Below are 15,046 nucleotides of genomic sequence, written 5' to 3'. Positions count from 1 at the left end.
CAGTCGGTACTAAGTTTTGTATTCTTAAGTCTAACCTGTGGACATGATGCTAATAGCAATGGGTATACTTCAAGCTGAATTTAAAATGACTGAAATTTCAGGTATCTTCTGTAAACTTCCCAGATTAGGAAGCAGATTAACTCTGAAATTTCTTTTACAGACCTGCTAAAAACTTGTACAATCCAACTACATTCCAGAAACCAGTGGCTCCTGTTTAAATTAGGACCATTACACTCGCCAGAGAGCTCGGCTGATCGAACAGCTGCAGTAAGCACCAGCTCCAGGTCTGAATGTGCACTGGAAATATTCATCACTGTACTGAAAATATCAGAAGAAAAGCTAGTTTGGACAGGAGGTTAAAACCCCCCCCCCCCAAATACATTTAGATTATGATTCAAGGTAACTGTTGGGAGATTTTAATAGGTACTTAAATCAGAAAATAGTAACCCACTACTAGTATAGGTGAGAAAGCTGAAGATCCTTCAGATGTATCTTCAAGTTCAAAAATGCAGGACTATTTTTAGCTACAAGGAATACCCTTGTGGAAAAAAAAAAAAAAAGAAAAAAAAACCAAAAACACAAACACCCAACCAAGTGAAAACATTCAGAAGCAGACCTGCAATGGGAACAGTTTCACCCCCACAAATGGTTTGCATTTGAGCAACATTCAATTTCTGTAATTGTAAAACCATGTGTCTGGTACTAAGAGCTCCATAAGGCTGGATCTGACACTCAACTCTTGGAACTTTGCTACAGCCCTGTCCCCTAATGCATGTCCTGGGGGAGACAGGCCCAGGTTTCAAACAAAGGGTCTTGGGAAAGTTTAAAAATCCCAAAAGTTATAGAAGTTATTAACAGCTTAAGAGTTCTCTCTCCCTCCTGCCTCCTCAGTCTAGCTGACCCACCTGTTTGAGGGGTCAAACAGTAAAGGAGAATGTGAACTAAGCTAGGTTAAAAATAAACCCAAAATAAGGAAGTTATTTTAAATTCAGATCCCTTCATTCATCTTATATACCATGTGCTCTCACACAGTTATGTCAGTGCAAGTGAGGAGGCAAAAGGGAGGCACAGAGGTCTAAAAACCCCAAACAGCCAGCTCTAGAAGATAACTCTTCTCTTCTCTGTAGCAGTGTTGTTAAGAGTGAACTAGACACAAACTCTTCTGGCTCCCAGCAGCATATAGAAGTGATCCGCTATAATGAAGTACGGTACCCAGACCAAAATCCAGGACCTTCCGTGCAGCGTGTGCTCAGTTTTTGGTTAGACTCCTCTTTCTTGCGGGCACTACCCTCAGCTGCACGGCTGCACAGCACAGCCCCCCCCTCACACTGTACCAGTTCAGAGACACTTCTTGGATGTGGGCAATGTTTGATGCCTCTGATGCCAGAGAGGTCTAGCACACACACCTGCTAACTGCGAGTGGGCTTTCACTGTACTAATTTAAGAAAAGCTAGGTAACAACAATAATATTCTTGAATAAAAGGAGCCTTGAAGATGTGTTCCGTGTTGATTCAGTGCTACCAGAATAACTTTACTAGCAAAAGTGTATGTTTACACACTTGGACACATGAGGCACTAAGAAGGCTCCCATGGCTCACGTTCAGACCTTGACTATGCTGCACTTGAAGCAACCGATTACTTTTCTTGGATCTGACTTCAGTTTTGCTCTTCAAAGGTGCCACAAAGTACCTAAATTTTGATTAATCTTCCTTATTAGTTTGCAATATGGATTTACACAAACACTTGTGGGGCATGCATAATTTTTAAGGCAACCAACAGATAAACGTACTGAAAAGAACCGCTTGAGCCATGGTCTCTCACTGCATTAATGTTAACACCTCTCAGTTCATTATACTGAAGGCTACTGAAAGGTCTTAAATAATTAGTTAGAATGTTTTCTTAATCCAGCAAGAGAGGTCACTGACCAATAAAGCTGAAGTGGTTTTATCCCAAGTTTAAAAGTCTGAAGACAGATGTTGCGGTTCCACACACGCTCCTTCAGTGGCAACACCAACATGCCCAGTCCCCAGGCTCACTCCCAGCCCTACACCCCGTCCTTCGCCAGAGCCAGCTCAGCTCTTCCTGCAGCTGCAGGGGCTGCAGAACCCACCGGTTTCACTACGTATCTCCAGCAAAGCAGAGGGGACAGAACAAAGTCACGGTGAATGGGGCTGCTTGTGAAAGACAACTGACACAAGTGAAACGAGATTCATTTTTGTGCAACTTTCTAATTATTTTTCCCCTTAATCTGTGCTATTATCAAGATGAAGATAGGGCTTCCCCAGCAGAGCTCCGCTGGGGTAAGCAAAGGAGCGGCATAGCTTTCCCTCCTTCAGGAGGAAACACCAAGAATCCTTTCCAGTAAGGACCCCTTATCCCTCCCACACCAACCCTCTCCTACTTTGAAGCACACACTTCAGGGCACAGGTTGCAAACCAAAGCACGAGTATCCTGAACAAAACAGGTTAAAAAAATAAGACAAATCTGCTGAGAACAAGAAAATATCTTAAAATCAATATGTAACTGAAGCCATACATTTGAAGAAACCAGGATTAGGTAATAATTGTTATACTTTTAGAATAAACTATTTAAAATTATTAATAAGTTTCCATTTCTAGCACAGTTTAATTTGATTTTACTGCTGCTTAATTTTAATTCCTCAATTGTAAGGATACTTTGAGAAAGGGGAAACCCCCCCCCAAAAAAAAAAAAACAACCCTCCAAACTTACGGCTACTACCTTTGTGGCATGGCAGAAATATTGCAAAGCATTATACTAGTTTTCAAGGGGACTGTTTTTTTGGTGCAGGGTTGAAGTCCAAGAAGTATCTGAAACAGACTGAAACAGCGGAGACAAAAACCACACAGGAAGAATGAGAAGAGGGAAAGGAAAGCAGAAGAAAATTGTGAAACATCTCTACTATAAATTGCTACTAGCAAGGAAGGTTTTGTGCATGGCTTCTGACCCACTATTTAATTCATATAATTTACATAATTTATAGACACATTTCAGTAATCTCTGTGTTCAACCTTCTACTAGTATCTACTGTTCTTCAAAAATTAGGTTCACCCCTCAATACTATTAAGCGACTAACATTTAACCAGGTGAAAAATTCTTTAGAACAGGTCACTTCCTCACTGCTCCCAATGAAGAAGGAAATCTAACTGCCTTTAGTTTGATTTAATGAACAATAAAAAAAGGGTTCAATGCAGCCTCTGCTTAAGCAGATTTCCTTTAAAGAAAAGTATATCTCATCCTGTCTTAGCACTTGAAGCCCGTAAACCCATGCAACAGCATCCGGGTTGCTAGTCTAGTCAGCTCTAACATCTATAACAGAAGTAAACCAAGCATTTATCTAAACAGAATAATTAAGACAGGCTGTGAACGCAAACTTGTGCCTAAACATTGTTACCTGTTTATGGTTACCAGAAATATTCTGGTCATAGGTAACTGAGGCATATTTCATGACTACTGAACAGCAACAGCAGAGTGTCAGCTGCATCACAAGAGCTGCCCAGCTTTACAAGCAGAAAGGGGAATGCTAAGGTCTTCCCCACCACCAAGTGAAGTGACCTCTGTTCTTGAAAAAACACCAAAGATGATGCAGAAGCCACCATACCCCACCACTAGGATTGCCAACTCCTCCTTGACTGTCTAAAACAAAATGTAATTTTAGATGGAGGGGGAAGGAAAAAAAAGAAGAAAAAAACCAAGAAAAAAGAAACTGACCACTCCCCAAACACTTTTCAAACACTTTTTAATCTCTTGATTCTTTTCCAGTAATCAGAGACTATCAAGACATAAAAATGCAACAAGTTACTGTCCAAAAACTGTATTGCTAAGTAAGTGCAATTCAACAGAGACACTCCTCAAGTCACACAGGGGCCGGGGCAGCCTAGGGAGACCACATCAGTATCGGTCCCCATCACAGCTGATGAATAAAGCAGTAAAATATGAGAACAGGATCCCAGACGCAGGGTGGCCAACCTTTCTGATCTTAAGACCTGCAAACCAGAATGTTTGTATCACTACAAGCCACAACCCCCCGCTGCTGCCACCACCACGTCGAGCACAGCAGAAAAACTGCGGAACAACTGCAAGTTAAAAATGCCTACCTGAAAGCCATCCCCTACCTACCCTCCCACACCTACCTTCTCCTACTCTGGATGACCCATTTCACCATGAGGGCCAAATCACACAGGTGAGCAACAGCAGGGGGTGGCCCTCCTGCCCCAGCGCTGGAGGGGCAGCTTCTTCCTCAGCTGGGGTGCAGATTGTCCCCCAGCCTGCAGAGCACCCCAAGCCACTGCCGGAGCCCGAGGGACCGTGGGCATGGGCAGCCACATGCAAGGTGCTCCAGAGTGCAGCCCATCACATGGCCTGGGCTTCAAACTGTAGTCCACAATTTATCCAGTACTTTCACAGCTCAGAAGCAAGTTTTACACTGAAAATTTCCTACCTAGTCACAGAATAATGTGCTGATCTTATGCTGGGAAGTCTGTTTCTTTAATTTTCCTTCGCTTAAATAATGTTTATATATATCAACTCATTTATTAACTTAATTACAACAGATGTAAAGTCTCAATGTTTTTCATTCACAAATTAACCATTTTATGAAACAAATTTACACAACTAATCCCTCATCTATGTAACAGTAAGAATATTAATCTACTGAAATGGAGTTGGAATGTAAAACCTTCACCAAGTTCAAATAGGTGTTTGCACCCTCATACTTTTATCGAAATCACCATCAAAGTTCTGCTGAAATGTATCAGTGATGTTAGAAAATAACTCACTGAAACATATGGGAAGGAAACTCTCCTGTTGTGGAAACACATAACTATTCCTTTTTGTAAACACAGCTCAACAGGAATTCACCCAATTGTTGTATAACATCACATTCAGAGCCATAAACCAAAATTTTCCTTAAAACTTTACAAAAACACACATGCACAACTGGAGATGCCAATTTTTTTTAAGAACATCCATACAGTAGCACCTTGTGAAATCACCAGATGATCAAGCTTAGAGCTATGGTGAACGCCCATAATACTCCTACACATCCTTTCCTATTTACGCTAGGAAAAGGGAAGTTATGAAACATTACCTGAAGAATTTTCACAGATTTCTGCATTTAAATCAAGTTTATTGCAGTGCATTCAATCCCTTAACATACAAAATAGAAAGCTCCCCCAAGTCCTGTTTTCCAGCACTTCTACAATGTTTAATGTCAAAGAGGTGTGACTGTATTAAAACTCACCTCCTCTCCTGGGCTGCAAAACAGTGTGGTACTGCTAACAAAACAAATCTATTTTGAACTTTCTCTCATAGGACATTCCAGCTCACTATCCAACATCATCTTCCTCTGGCTTGTAATATGATTTGGAGTGCTCTAGTCGAGGCTCTAGTTTCGATGCAGGAAACCCCAAGATGTTCAGGATGCCTCAAAGACCATCTATCTCCACGTACCAGCATACACACAAGAATAAGGTACTAGTGTTTTCTCTTCCCCAATTTAAACAGGATGTTCTTGGCACATCATCTCTGAGTGGCATCACTCTGGAGCTCGCTTTACAGCTGCAGCTAGGGAGAACTCCAGGTTTGCAGACGCTGAATGTCCTGTTCTCCTAAGATGTTTCATGGTACAAAGCATGATGGTTTTGTTCAAATCCTCGCTATTAAATGGGTCAGGAATGACTTATTTTGGTGATGTTTAAACCAGCTGCCAAACAGCAATTAAAAACACAAACCGAGACACACTATACTGATTACATCACGGAATTTTAGTTTTATCCAAATTTACCTTTTAGTCTTAATCTCCATATTTTTAAGAGATTTTGCTTTACAAATACCCGTGCTGTTACACTGAACAATCAAGCTGTGTTATTCTAGATGCATATTAAGTCCAATATAAAACAGTCTTCAAACATGTTTTTCTATTCTGAAGAGAATCTCTAAGATTCCTAGACACCACAGTAAAAGACTAACACTGTCTTCCACAAACTGCAAATATTCAGTAGTTTCAGTATTTTCAAAAATCTGTCTACTAATTTCCAGAAACTTTATTATTTCTAGTTAACAAAATCTCAATCTTCTAAGGAAACTATGCAAATACAAGTCAGAATATTATTTCCAAGCTGACCGTTCTTCATTTTGCTGAAAAGTCGAACTCCATTCAGTGTTTCTGAGCCTACAGAGCTTATTTTACTACAATCAGGAAGCCAAGCCGGGGACAAAAAAAAAAAAAGTTTAGCAGAAATATTAAAATGTGTTAAAAGTCTACACCTGCAACAATATGCAGAGATACATTACGCTACAGCTGTTGCCACTGATTAGGTGCACTTTTACTCTTTTTGTTAGTGTATCAAATTAAAATGCTAAAACCATGGGAGCACAATACATTATCTTAAGTGACCAATAAAAAAAATGTTTAAGAAAATAACACTGCATCTATAACAACTTGACAAGTAAGATAGCCAGTCTCCAGCCTCCATTCTACTTGCCAAGACACTTTACACTGATTACCAATGTCAAAGTAGCACAGAAGAGATTTTATATATATTAATATACATACGTATCTGAGGGGCAAAAGGACACTAGTGCCTTGTATTGCAGGCCACCCAATATTTTACTCCTTCACAATCAACGTTCTACAGCCACAAGATAGGAAGCTAAACTAAAGCAAATGATCTGAAACACCTCAAAGCACAAACTAATGCAAACAATTAAATTTATTCTCATTTAAGAAAAATTCGATGCTTCAGAAGCTCTAAACCAGTTCATTTTCACCCTTACCCCAAATATCAAATGATGTCATGCAAGATGTACTGGCTAAACTGGTTTAACTGCTACAAACTGGATGCACTGTTCAGATTTTCTTGTGATAAATTATTCTGCAGCAATGAAACCAATTCAATTAGTCTCAAACAACTATCTCCATCTGCTTTTTTAAAGTTTGGGATTATGTTACTTTAACACATAAAACAATACTTTACTTAGCATAGGTACCTAGTAATGACAGGTAGCAGATTTTACCTCTAAATTCAGTCAATAGCACAGAACAACTGAAGTGGAGTAATGAAGTCTGATATATACATAGTTCAACCTGAAGAGCGTACTATGTACACTTCCCTCTTAATTTTACACACATTTTCCACTATTTCCACTTCTCCTTCACAGAAAATTTACTAGAACTGACAACCTATTGAGCACCCACTTCATGAAGAATGCGCAGAAGAAACGCCAGACATAGTCAGCACTCTTCAAAAGTCACCGATGCTCAGTTGCCATGAAGCAACAATCTCAGAAAGATGCAACCCACACCTTTTCCCAAGGCCAAGCATGCTGTTTCCAGAGGTACTAAATGTTATCATTACTGGGATAAGAGACCAGGCCTGGTTCTTCACTCTAGGTATAACCTCACAGCATTAACTTAATTTTGCTTGTTGTCTGCTGCATCAGCGTTTTTCTCTCCCCTCACTTGAGCATCATCTATTTCATAGAAAAATGTCAAGGCTGGAGAGAGGAAGGGGCAGAGTCGTGTGATGAATTTAGTCGGCATATTCTCCTCTCAAACACACAGCCTCACCTTATCACCACCTGCCTAGAAGTAATATAAAAGACAGTGAAGGTGCTCAGGGAAAAAGAGGGATATGGGCCTTCAGAAGAAAGGTATGGAAGCAGGCAAAAAAAAAATTAATGCTGTGTTATGTATGCAAATTATAGTATTCTTAAGTCCTGGCAAATTAATAACGAGGACAAAACAGAAGTGGGAAGTAAGCACTCAGAAGACAAGCAAAAAAATGTTATGTACTTGACACCAGCATCACACAGTGGGTCAGAAATCTAGTAAATTCCATCAGCAGTCAGCAAAACAGGAAAGAACAGCAAGCCACAAACTTTCAATTGCATGGAAACTACAGGAAAGTGCAATTGTAAACTTCTCACATACATACATACACAGGCAGGTTATTGTTTTTTCTTCCTGTTCTTCGTAAATATCTTGCATCATTTCACCTGCAATTCAAATCTCAACTTTAAACTGCAACAATAAGGGAAAAACTTAAAAGACAGCATTGCCTGGGAGGCTGCAGAGCTGACACAAGGAGAACTCAAGTTCTGAACTACCAGTCACCACTCTTCACAGACTGTGACACTGTCTTAGTAAGCTTGTGCTGGCTACTTCAGAAAAGAAACTTCCATAATGCAAAGCACACATATGTGTGTAACTATGGGCAGAGGCTGAACCTACAAACAAGCAGATTCAAACTATAAACAAGAGAAACTTACAGTTACTAAGCTGCAAATGAGGCTTTCCATGAAAGAGCTTTATGAAATACCTAGATTTGTATTAAGCCAAGTTCTTTGAAGTGCAAACACCTTTGTGGAAAGACGTTACAGAGGAAACGTACATAAAGTATCAGGAATTGGATTCAATTACACTTTTTAGAGCAACTCACTAGCAACTAAACAGCGGTAATTCTTTGCCTGATAAAGCAACCTACATACCCTACTCACACAGTACGGAAAAACTACTATTTATGCCTTCCACTAAATTTATTTAGCATACAAATAAACTCTTCAGAATTTCTACAGGATAATTTACTAATCATCACCCCGAACTGTTAATTTATCTAAAACTCGGGCACCAACAGCTTATCCGCACACTCCCACTCTGTTTTGGCCCAAAGGCAGCCACGGCAGCAGCCAGAATCACATGCTTTTATGTGGCAATGGATGAGGGGTGCACACAAAATCCACAGCTAGTGACAGAATTTGGCCAGATAACCGCCAGCATCTGTGCCACCTCAGGCAGCCCTTCTTGTTCCTTCCCACCCCAATGCCAAACCTCCACCACATTCATACAACACTAAATCAGGCTGCATGGTGAACCAAATTAAAAACCTAAACTACATTTTAAAACCCCACTTTTTGTTTTTAATTTCAAGTACTTCATGGTCACAGGGAGTGCACTAGCCCAACCTCTGGCATGGCGCACGAGATGAACATGAGCAGCAGCCAACACCATGTTTGTCCAAGTGCACCCTCAGCTAGGGAAGAGGCTGCCTTCAGTCCAGGGGATGCAACCTCTGCAACAGTTCTCATAAATTTAAGTTTCCCTGTCCACATATCACTACTGCAAAGCCTCAGTAAGGCTAAAGCTGACTACAAACAACATCCACAGGTAACAGAAGACTAAGTACACAAAGAGGTGATTTGTAACACCACAGCATTCTAGCTAAGTACTGCAAGTAGGTGAGCCTGCATCACACCTGGTCCCACTAAGTGGGTACCTACCCCTTATCGAGGCTGTCGTTGTTTCTTCGTGATGCAGAGATTAATTTTTCTTTTCAAAGGGAATGTCTTCCTCCCGCCTGAAGTCTGAGAGCCTTGTCTAGCACTACTTTCGTTTACACAGTCTCCATAAGGTCATCAAGGAAGAGTAAATTAGTCATAAGAGAAGGGAAAAAACCAGGGACATGAGAGCAGACACTCAAAATACCACATCTGATTTAATCCTAGTGTAATTCCACACTTTCATTACTACATCTGAAATGGTTATTTCACTCAAACATTGTTCATCTAGTACAGCTGTACACAGAATAAGCAAACCTTCACATGATTCGAAATCAAGATGTGCAATTTTCCACTGCATTCTTCACATACCTCCTAAATCTAACATGATCACTCACAGAAGAATGGCACCCGACAATGTTCTGTACATGTTAAAATTAAGCTAAGTACATGTTATTAAGTATTTTCAATACTGCATGAAAGCATCTCAAGAAAGCTCAAACACCCATACATTAAGAGGGTGAACACTGTTTTATACACTAAGTGAATATATACACATGTCAACTTTTATTAAAAGTTAGCAATAATCTGATCTCTGCGATCTTGTAAACTTGAAACATTTCTCAAGAAAAATCAAGTATTGCAAAAAAACCTGCAAAAGCTGAACTTTTTTGGGGTTGTTTTTGCATAAGTGGACAGTTCTATAAACTCTCACAAATTAGCAAGTTTGTAGTATGACCCAGAATCAGCTGCATGCAGCCTAACAGATCTGAGAGAGGTTTCTGAGATAGCGCTCTATTCTCTGTGTCACCATGTTGATATACACAGACTTTTTCCTCACCCCTCCAATGGAGGTAGCCCACCAGTGCAAGATTTCCACAACCATCAAAGGGACTTCTACATGGATTTCTGAATGCCTGTATCCCCACTGACAGAGGGGATGCAGTCCAGAGAAGTTCAGAACAACTTTAAACTGCATAAAAATGTTCAGCATTTCACAGCGTTCCCAGCATGGTAGAGCATCAAGCTCATAAAAATCAAAACAAGAACGTTAAATACAATCAATATTCTAAAGGACTTGAAAAGGATATTGCAAAAAAGCAGATTTCTACAGGCTATCAAACAAACTGCTGGAAAATATAATCCACAAGATGTTAGTATTTGTACACATACAAGTTAAGAGGTATATTTTAAATCGGCTCCTTTTATGTATTTGTCCCACAGTGTATATTAACACCACATCGGAGATTTTTCTAAAAACTAAAACGAGTCACTCCAATAGTAAACAAGTTTTAGCTATTATCTGACGAAATGGAGATTTACGTTTAAGAAAGCAAGGCTTTATGTAATGACCTTCTAATCTTGAAGTGTAATCTCACAGCCGCTGTGACAAACTTCCACTAAAACACCTTTGCTCCTCCCGATTCCAATGGCCATTATTTAGCTGAAAGGTGCATTTGCTAAGTCGATTGCCACGTTTCCGAGCAAAATCTCTCGTGGTGGTGAATATTTATGTCACTGCTGATTAAAACGGCAGTAACAAAATCGGCATCCTCACGGCCAGGCATTTTCAATGATATTCGGGTAGTTGTTGGTTTTGACCTCCAAGTCAAATACCATCGGTACGAGCAGCAGAGTGTGGCTGCCCTTCCTCAGGGAACAAAATCCCGCCGTACACTCGCCCAAAATAATTTTCCATCGCTGAAATCGGGCGGGAGGCGTTGTTCACAGAGGGTGGGGGGGAGGATGCGTAAAAATAACAACACAATGCCAAAAAAAAAAAAAAAACAACAAACCACCAAAAAAAAGCTAAAGGCACCGCCAGAGACTGCACCGGACGGGAGCGGGGAACAAGCCTGAAATGTAGTGCCTCCTTTACGAAAGCAGCGCAACTGCATGACGGTGCAGGATCCGGGCCGCGGGCTGTGCAGGCGCTACACATGGCCAGCGCTGCCCGCCGACCCCGCGCTAGGCCCGGCCGGCAGCGGGTTCTGTAAATAACCCTCGGAGGAGGGTTAATTAAAAATGGCGAGCAGCGTGGCTGCCTGCATACAATGCGCGGCCGGGCCGAGCCGCCGCGCCGCCCCGCACGGCCCCGGGCAGGGCAGGGCTGCAGCCCACCGCCCACCCCGCCGCAGCAGCGGGGCACACCGGGCCGGGCCCGGCCCCACCGCCCCCGGGCAGCCCCCGCGCCGACCGCGTCCCCCCTCCCCGCGGCAGAGCTGAAGCCCTCCCCCCCGAACCACAACTACTTTCGGGCGGACCCCATCCCCCCAGGCCGAGCGGCCCCCCTCGGGGCGCGGCCCCGACGCCCCCCCCGGCTCCTCTCCCGGCGGCCCCCCCCCCCAGGCCGAGGGTGCGGGGCGCTCGGCCGCACGCCGCGCCCCGGGGAGCGGGGCTGCTTTTGTAGCAGCGCGTCCCCCGCACCCTCCCCCTCCCGCGACATAAATCCCCGCAGAGCCCCCCCCGGGGCCGCCTCCCCCGACCCCACACCGCCCCAACTTTCCCCGGTGTCCCCCCGCTGCCGCCCGGCGCTGCTCCCCGCGCCCTGGGAGGGGGGACGGTGGCTGCGGCGGCCGGGCACGGGACGGGGAGCGGCGGCCGGCCCTGGCCCTGCCCGCCGGGAGGGAGGGCCGGGCGCGTTCACCGCGGCGGGAGGACAGGCGCTCCCCGAGGGGGACGCGGCGCCGGTGGATCCCCGGGAGCCGGCAGCACGGCGGAGGGGCGATGGAGGGTGGTGGGGTGGTGGGGGAAACTCCTCAGAGTTGAGGGCGCGGGGGCCTGCCCCGGCCCTGGCCTTACCTTCCATCTCCATGTCCTCGGGCTCGCTCAGCTGCTGCTCCCCGGGCTTCTGGTGCTGCTGCTGCTGCTGATGGTGGTTCATGTCGGGCTGGGGCTGGGTCTCGGCGGCGGCGGCGGCCTGGGCCTTTCCCGCTGGGGGCTGCAGGCCTGTGTCGGGAGGGGAAGGGGCGGAGGAGCGCCGGGGCCTTGGCAGCGGCCGGGACTGGGCGCCCGCCTCGGGGGGCTGCGGCTGGGCTCCGGCGGGCAGGGAGCGGGTAGCCGGCGGAGGCAGCGAGACGCGCACGTATTTGCTCGCTATTCGCCCAATCTCGGCGGCGGCACCCGGTCGGGGGAAGGGGGTGGGGAGTAGGAACCGGCCGGGGGTGGCGGCTTCCCCGGGGGCCGGAGGGGAGGGGACCGGGAGGAGGGGAGGGGGGGACGGGAGACCAGGAGTCAGGGCCCGGCGGCGGCGCCTGGCGCTTCCCGCTCCCCCGGCGAGGTGTCCCCGGCGCTGCGAAGTCGGGGAGGCGCCGCGGGGCCCCTCCTCTGCCCTCCCGCCCCCCCCAGCGCCCCGGCAGAGCCGCTGGCCGACGCCCGGCTCGCTGCTCCCGGCCCGAGGGCCGCCCCCGTTGCCTGTGCCCCGGCGCGCTGGTGCCGCTCCGCTGCCGCCAGCGCTCTCTGTCTCAAAATGGCGGCTGCGGTAAACGCCGTGAAATGTCACATCCGCATGAGGGGCAGCCCAGCGAGCCGGGGAGGGGGAGGCAGCGCCGCGGCCGCCCCGGGAACAGCAGCCGCCGCCGCCGCCGCCACAGGAGGCCGAAGGGGCGGGGCCACAGGGGCCGGGCCCGGGCGCTGCCGCCGCGGCCTCCCCGCAGGCCGCCGCCACCTGCGCGCAGCCCGGGGAGCGCCGCCGCCGCCGGTCCGCGCCCGGCCGCAGTTGCCCGCTCCTGCTGTCGGCCCAGCGCCGAGGCCCCGGCCGCCGCCTGACGGGAGCCCCGCGCCCGGCCGCGCCTCAGCGGGGAGCGCCGCGCCGCGCAGGCCCCTCGTCGTGCCCCACAGCGGGGCCTGGCCCCGGGTCCCCGGGCCCCACAGGGCACCGGCCGGGCTCCGGCTGGGCCCCGGGGGCCTCCGCGCCCGCTGCGGGCACGATCCTGGCCGGGCGGCGAGGCCAGCGCGTGTGCGCCCGGGCACGGGGCTCATGGCGGGGCCTTCCCGGCGCCCGGACACACGCCCGGCCCGCCCGAGGTGGGCCCTGCCCGTGGCTCGCCCCGGCCTCTGCCCGGGCACCGGCAGGCAGATAAAGGGCCAGCTGGTCGGGCGTGTGGAAAGAGGCGAGAGAAACCTGCTGCGAACCAGGCTGCCCCTCGCCTGGGTGCCGCCGCCGCTGCTGAGGAGCCCGGCATGGGGACGCAGCCCCTCCTGGGGAAAGGCTTCCCGGTTCCCCGCGGTGGAAGGAGAAGGCAGGGCTGCGGGGGCATACATAGCGCCCGGCTGGTCCGGTCTGGGCTTGGAGCGAGGAAGGAAACGACTTTGCTTAGGGATGAGAGCACGGTTGGAAGGCTGTGCAGGGGCACGTTAAACCATCCCGTATTTACGTCCCGGTCCTGGGCGATGGGCAGTGGGATGGTCTCTGGCGGGAAAGGCTCCGGGCACCCAGACCTGGGCCTCTCGAGGGGACTGAAAATGTACCCGAGCAGACAGTGCTGGCCTGGCTGCAAGTGGATAAGTGACTTAAAGGTTTATTTATTTTTCTCGTTTATAAAATGAGCAAGTCGAAACAGATCTGGGGGACAAGACCAGCCTGTCTGGGCTCCAGCTGGCCCCTTCTTAGCAACACGGGAGTCAGCAGGAGAGGAAAATAATTCTGCAGGGCTAGAAAGAAGGAAAATAAGGAAAGTTGAGGATATTAGTGGGAAGGTTGGTTTTTAAAACACTTAGTCTGATGGTTTCCTTTCCAAAAATACATTTTGACTTTCCCCGTTGTTCCTCTGAGTTTTCAAAAGCTGTTTGAAGAAAAATTATTTACAAACCTGGACATGGTTTGTTGCTCTTGACCCAGGCAAAAACATGACAAATCTGCTAAATCTGGGTTTACAATATCCCTGGGCAAAAGAGGGAGGCTAGGAGAGAGCTTCAGACAGAGACTGATGCACGTATCTTCAGTTTCTTAATGAATTAAACGTTGAATTCCCCACCGCCAATCTTTCCCTATAATTACCTCCCAGAACAATTGCTCTTTCCTAACAGCTTCCATTCCAACCTCCTAAATCATACACAGGTTTAAACTCATCCCTCCATCCTCTCTCCACAAGTGATCCCCAATACAGGACGAACCAGTGTGTCTCAAGAAGGTGGCTACGGGTTATTATGCGAGTCTTCAGCCACGGACACTGGGTTTGTGTGCAAGGAATGGCTAAGGAAAACAATTTCACTACTGCAGAGAACAAGTCCTAAAGTTAACCATAAGCCAATGTTATTGTACGGGTTAAAAACGTTCTTTTATTTACAGAAACTTCTCTGAGCTTCAGTTAATGTTAAGGTAGCTAATTTTCCAAAAGTGTGCACCTACTGTTCTAGAGGAGCAGAAGACATGCAAAATGCATCAGTATGATGCATCCTTTGCTGTAGAAAGGGTGGTATGGAAGAGAGAGGCAGTTTTCCTGTCTGTAACTGAACACAGGAACAATGTATCATTAGTTTGTGAAGAGGGCATATCACAATCAGGTGCTTGATTGTATATTGCTAATTTAAGTGAACTTTATCTTTTCAGAGTCCAGCTACAATGTGGACTAAAGTACCTTATAATGTTTTGAAAAGACGTGAAAATGTGTCGTTTATATTGTGTGAAAATAGCTGTGAGTAAAGAAAAAAATCCACTGAGAATTGATTCAGGTACTTATATTTAAGAGGGAATAAATTTTAAGTATGTGTATATAAAAATCTCAAATGCATTTCTGAAATAATTAAATAG

The 15,046-nt window shown here is 46.6% G+C and overlaps 1 protein-coding gene across 2 annotated transcripts in view; it reads right to left on the bottom strand.

Annotated features, from left to right (window-relative positions):
- The window catches only part of USP7 (ubiquitin specific peptidase 7), a 75,708-nt gene extending 62,946 nt beyond the window's left edge, over positions 1–12,762 (bottom strand). For both annotated transcript variants that reach the window (XM_056334558.1, XM_056334559.1), the window contains exon 1: positions 12,097–12,762. In XM_056334558.1, coding sequence (XP_056190533.1) covers positions 12,097–12,178 — 82 coding nt within the window. In that variant the 5' untranslated portion in view covers positions 12,179–12,762. The remainder of the gene's footprint in view (positions 1–12,096) is intronic.
- Between the last annotated feature and the right edge of the window lie 2,284 nt (positions 12,763–15,046).

The sequence above is a fragment of the Falco biarmicus genome, chromosome 4 (assembly GCF_023638135.1).
Source record: "Falco biarmicus isolate bFalBia1 chromosome 4, bFalBia1.pri, whole genome shotgun sequence".
Lineage (NCBI taxonomy): Eukaryota > Metazoa > Chordata > Aves > Falconiformes > Falconidae > Falco > Falco biarmicus.
This window is presented reverse-complemented; position numbering and strand designations above follow the sequence as displayed.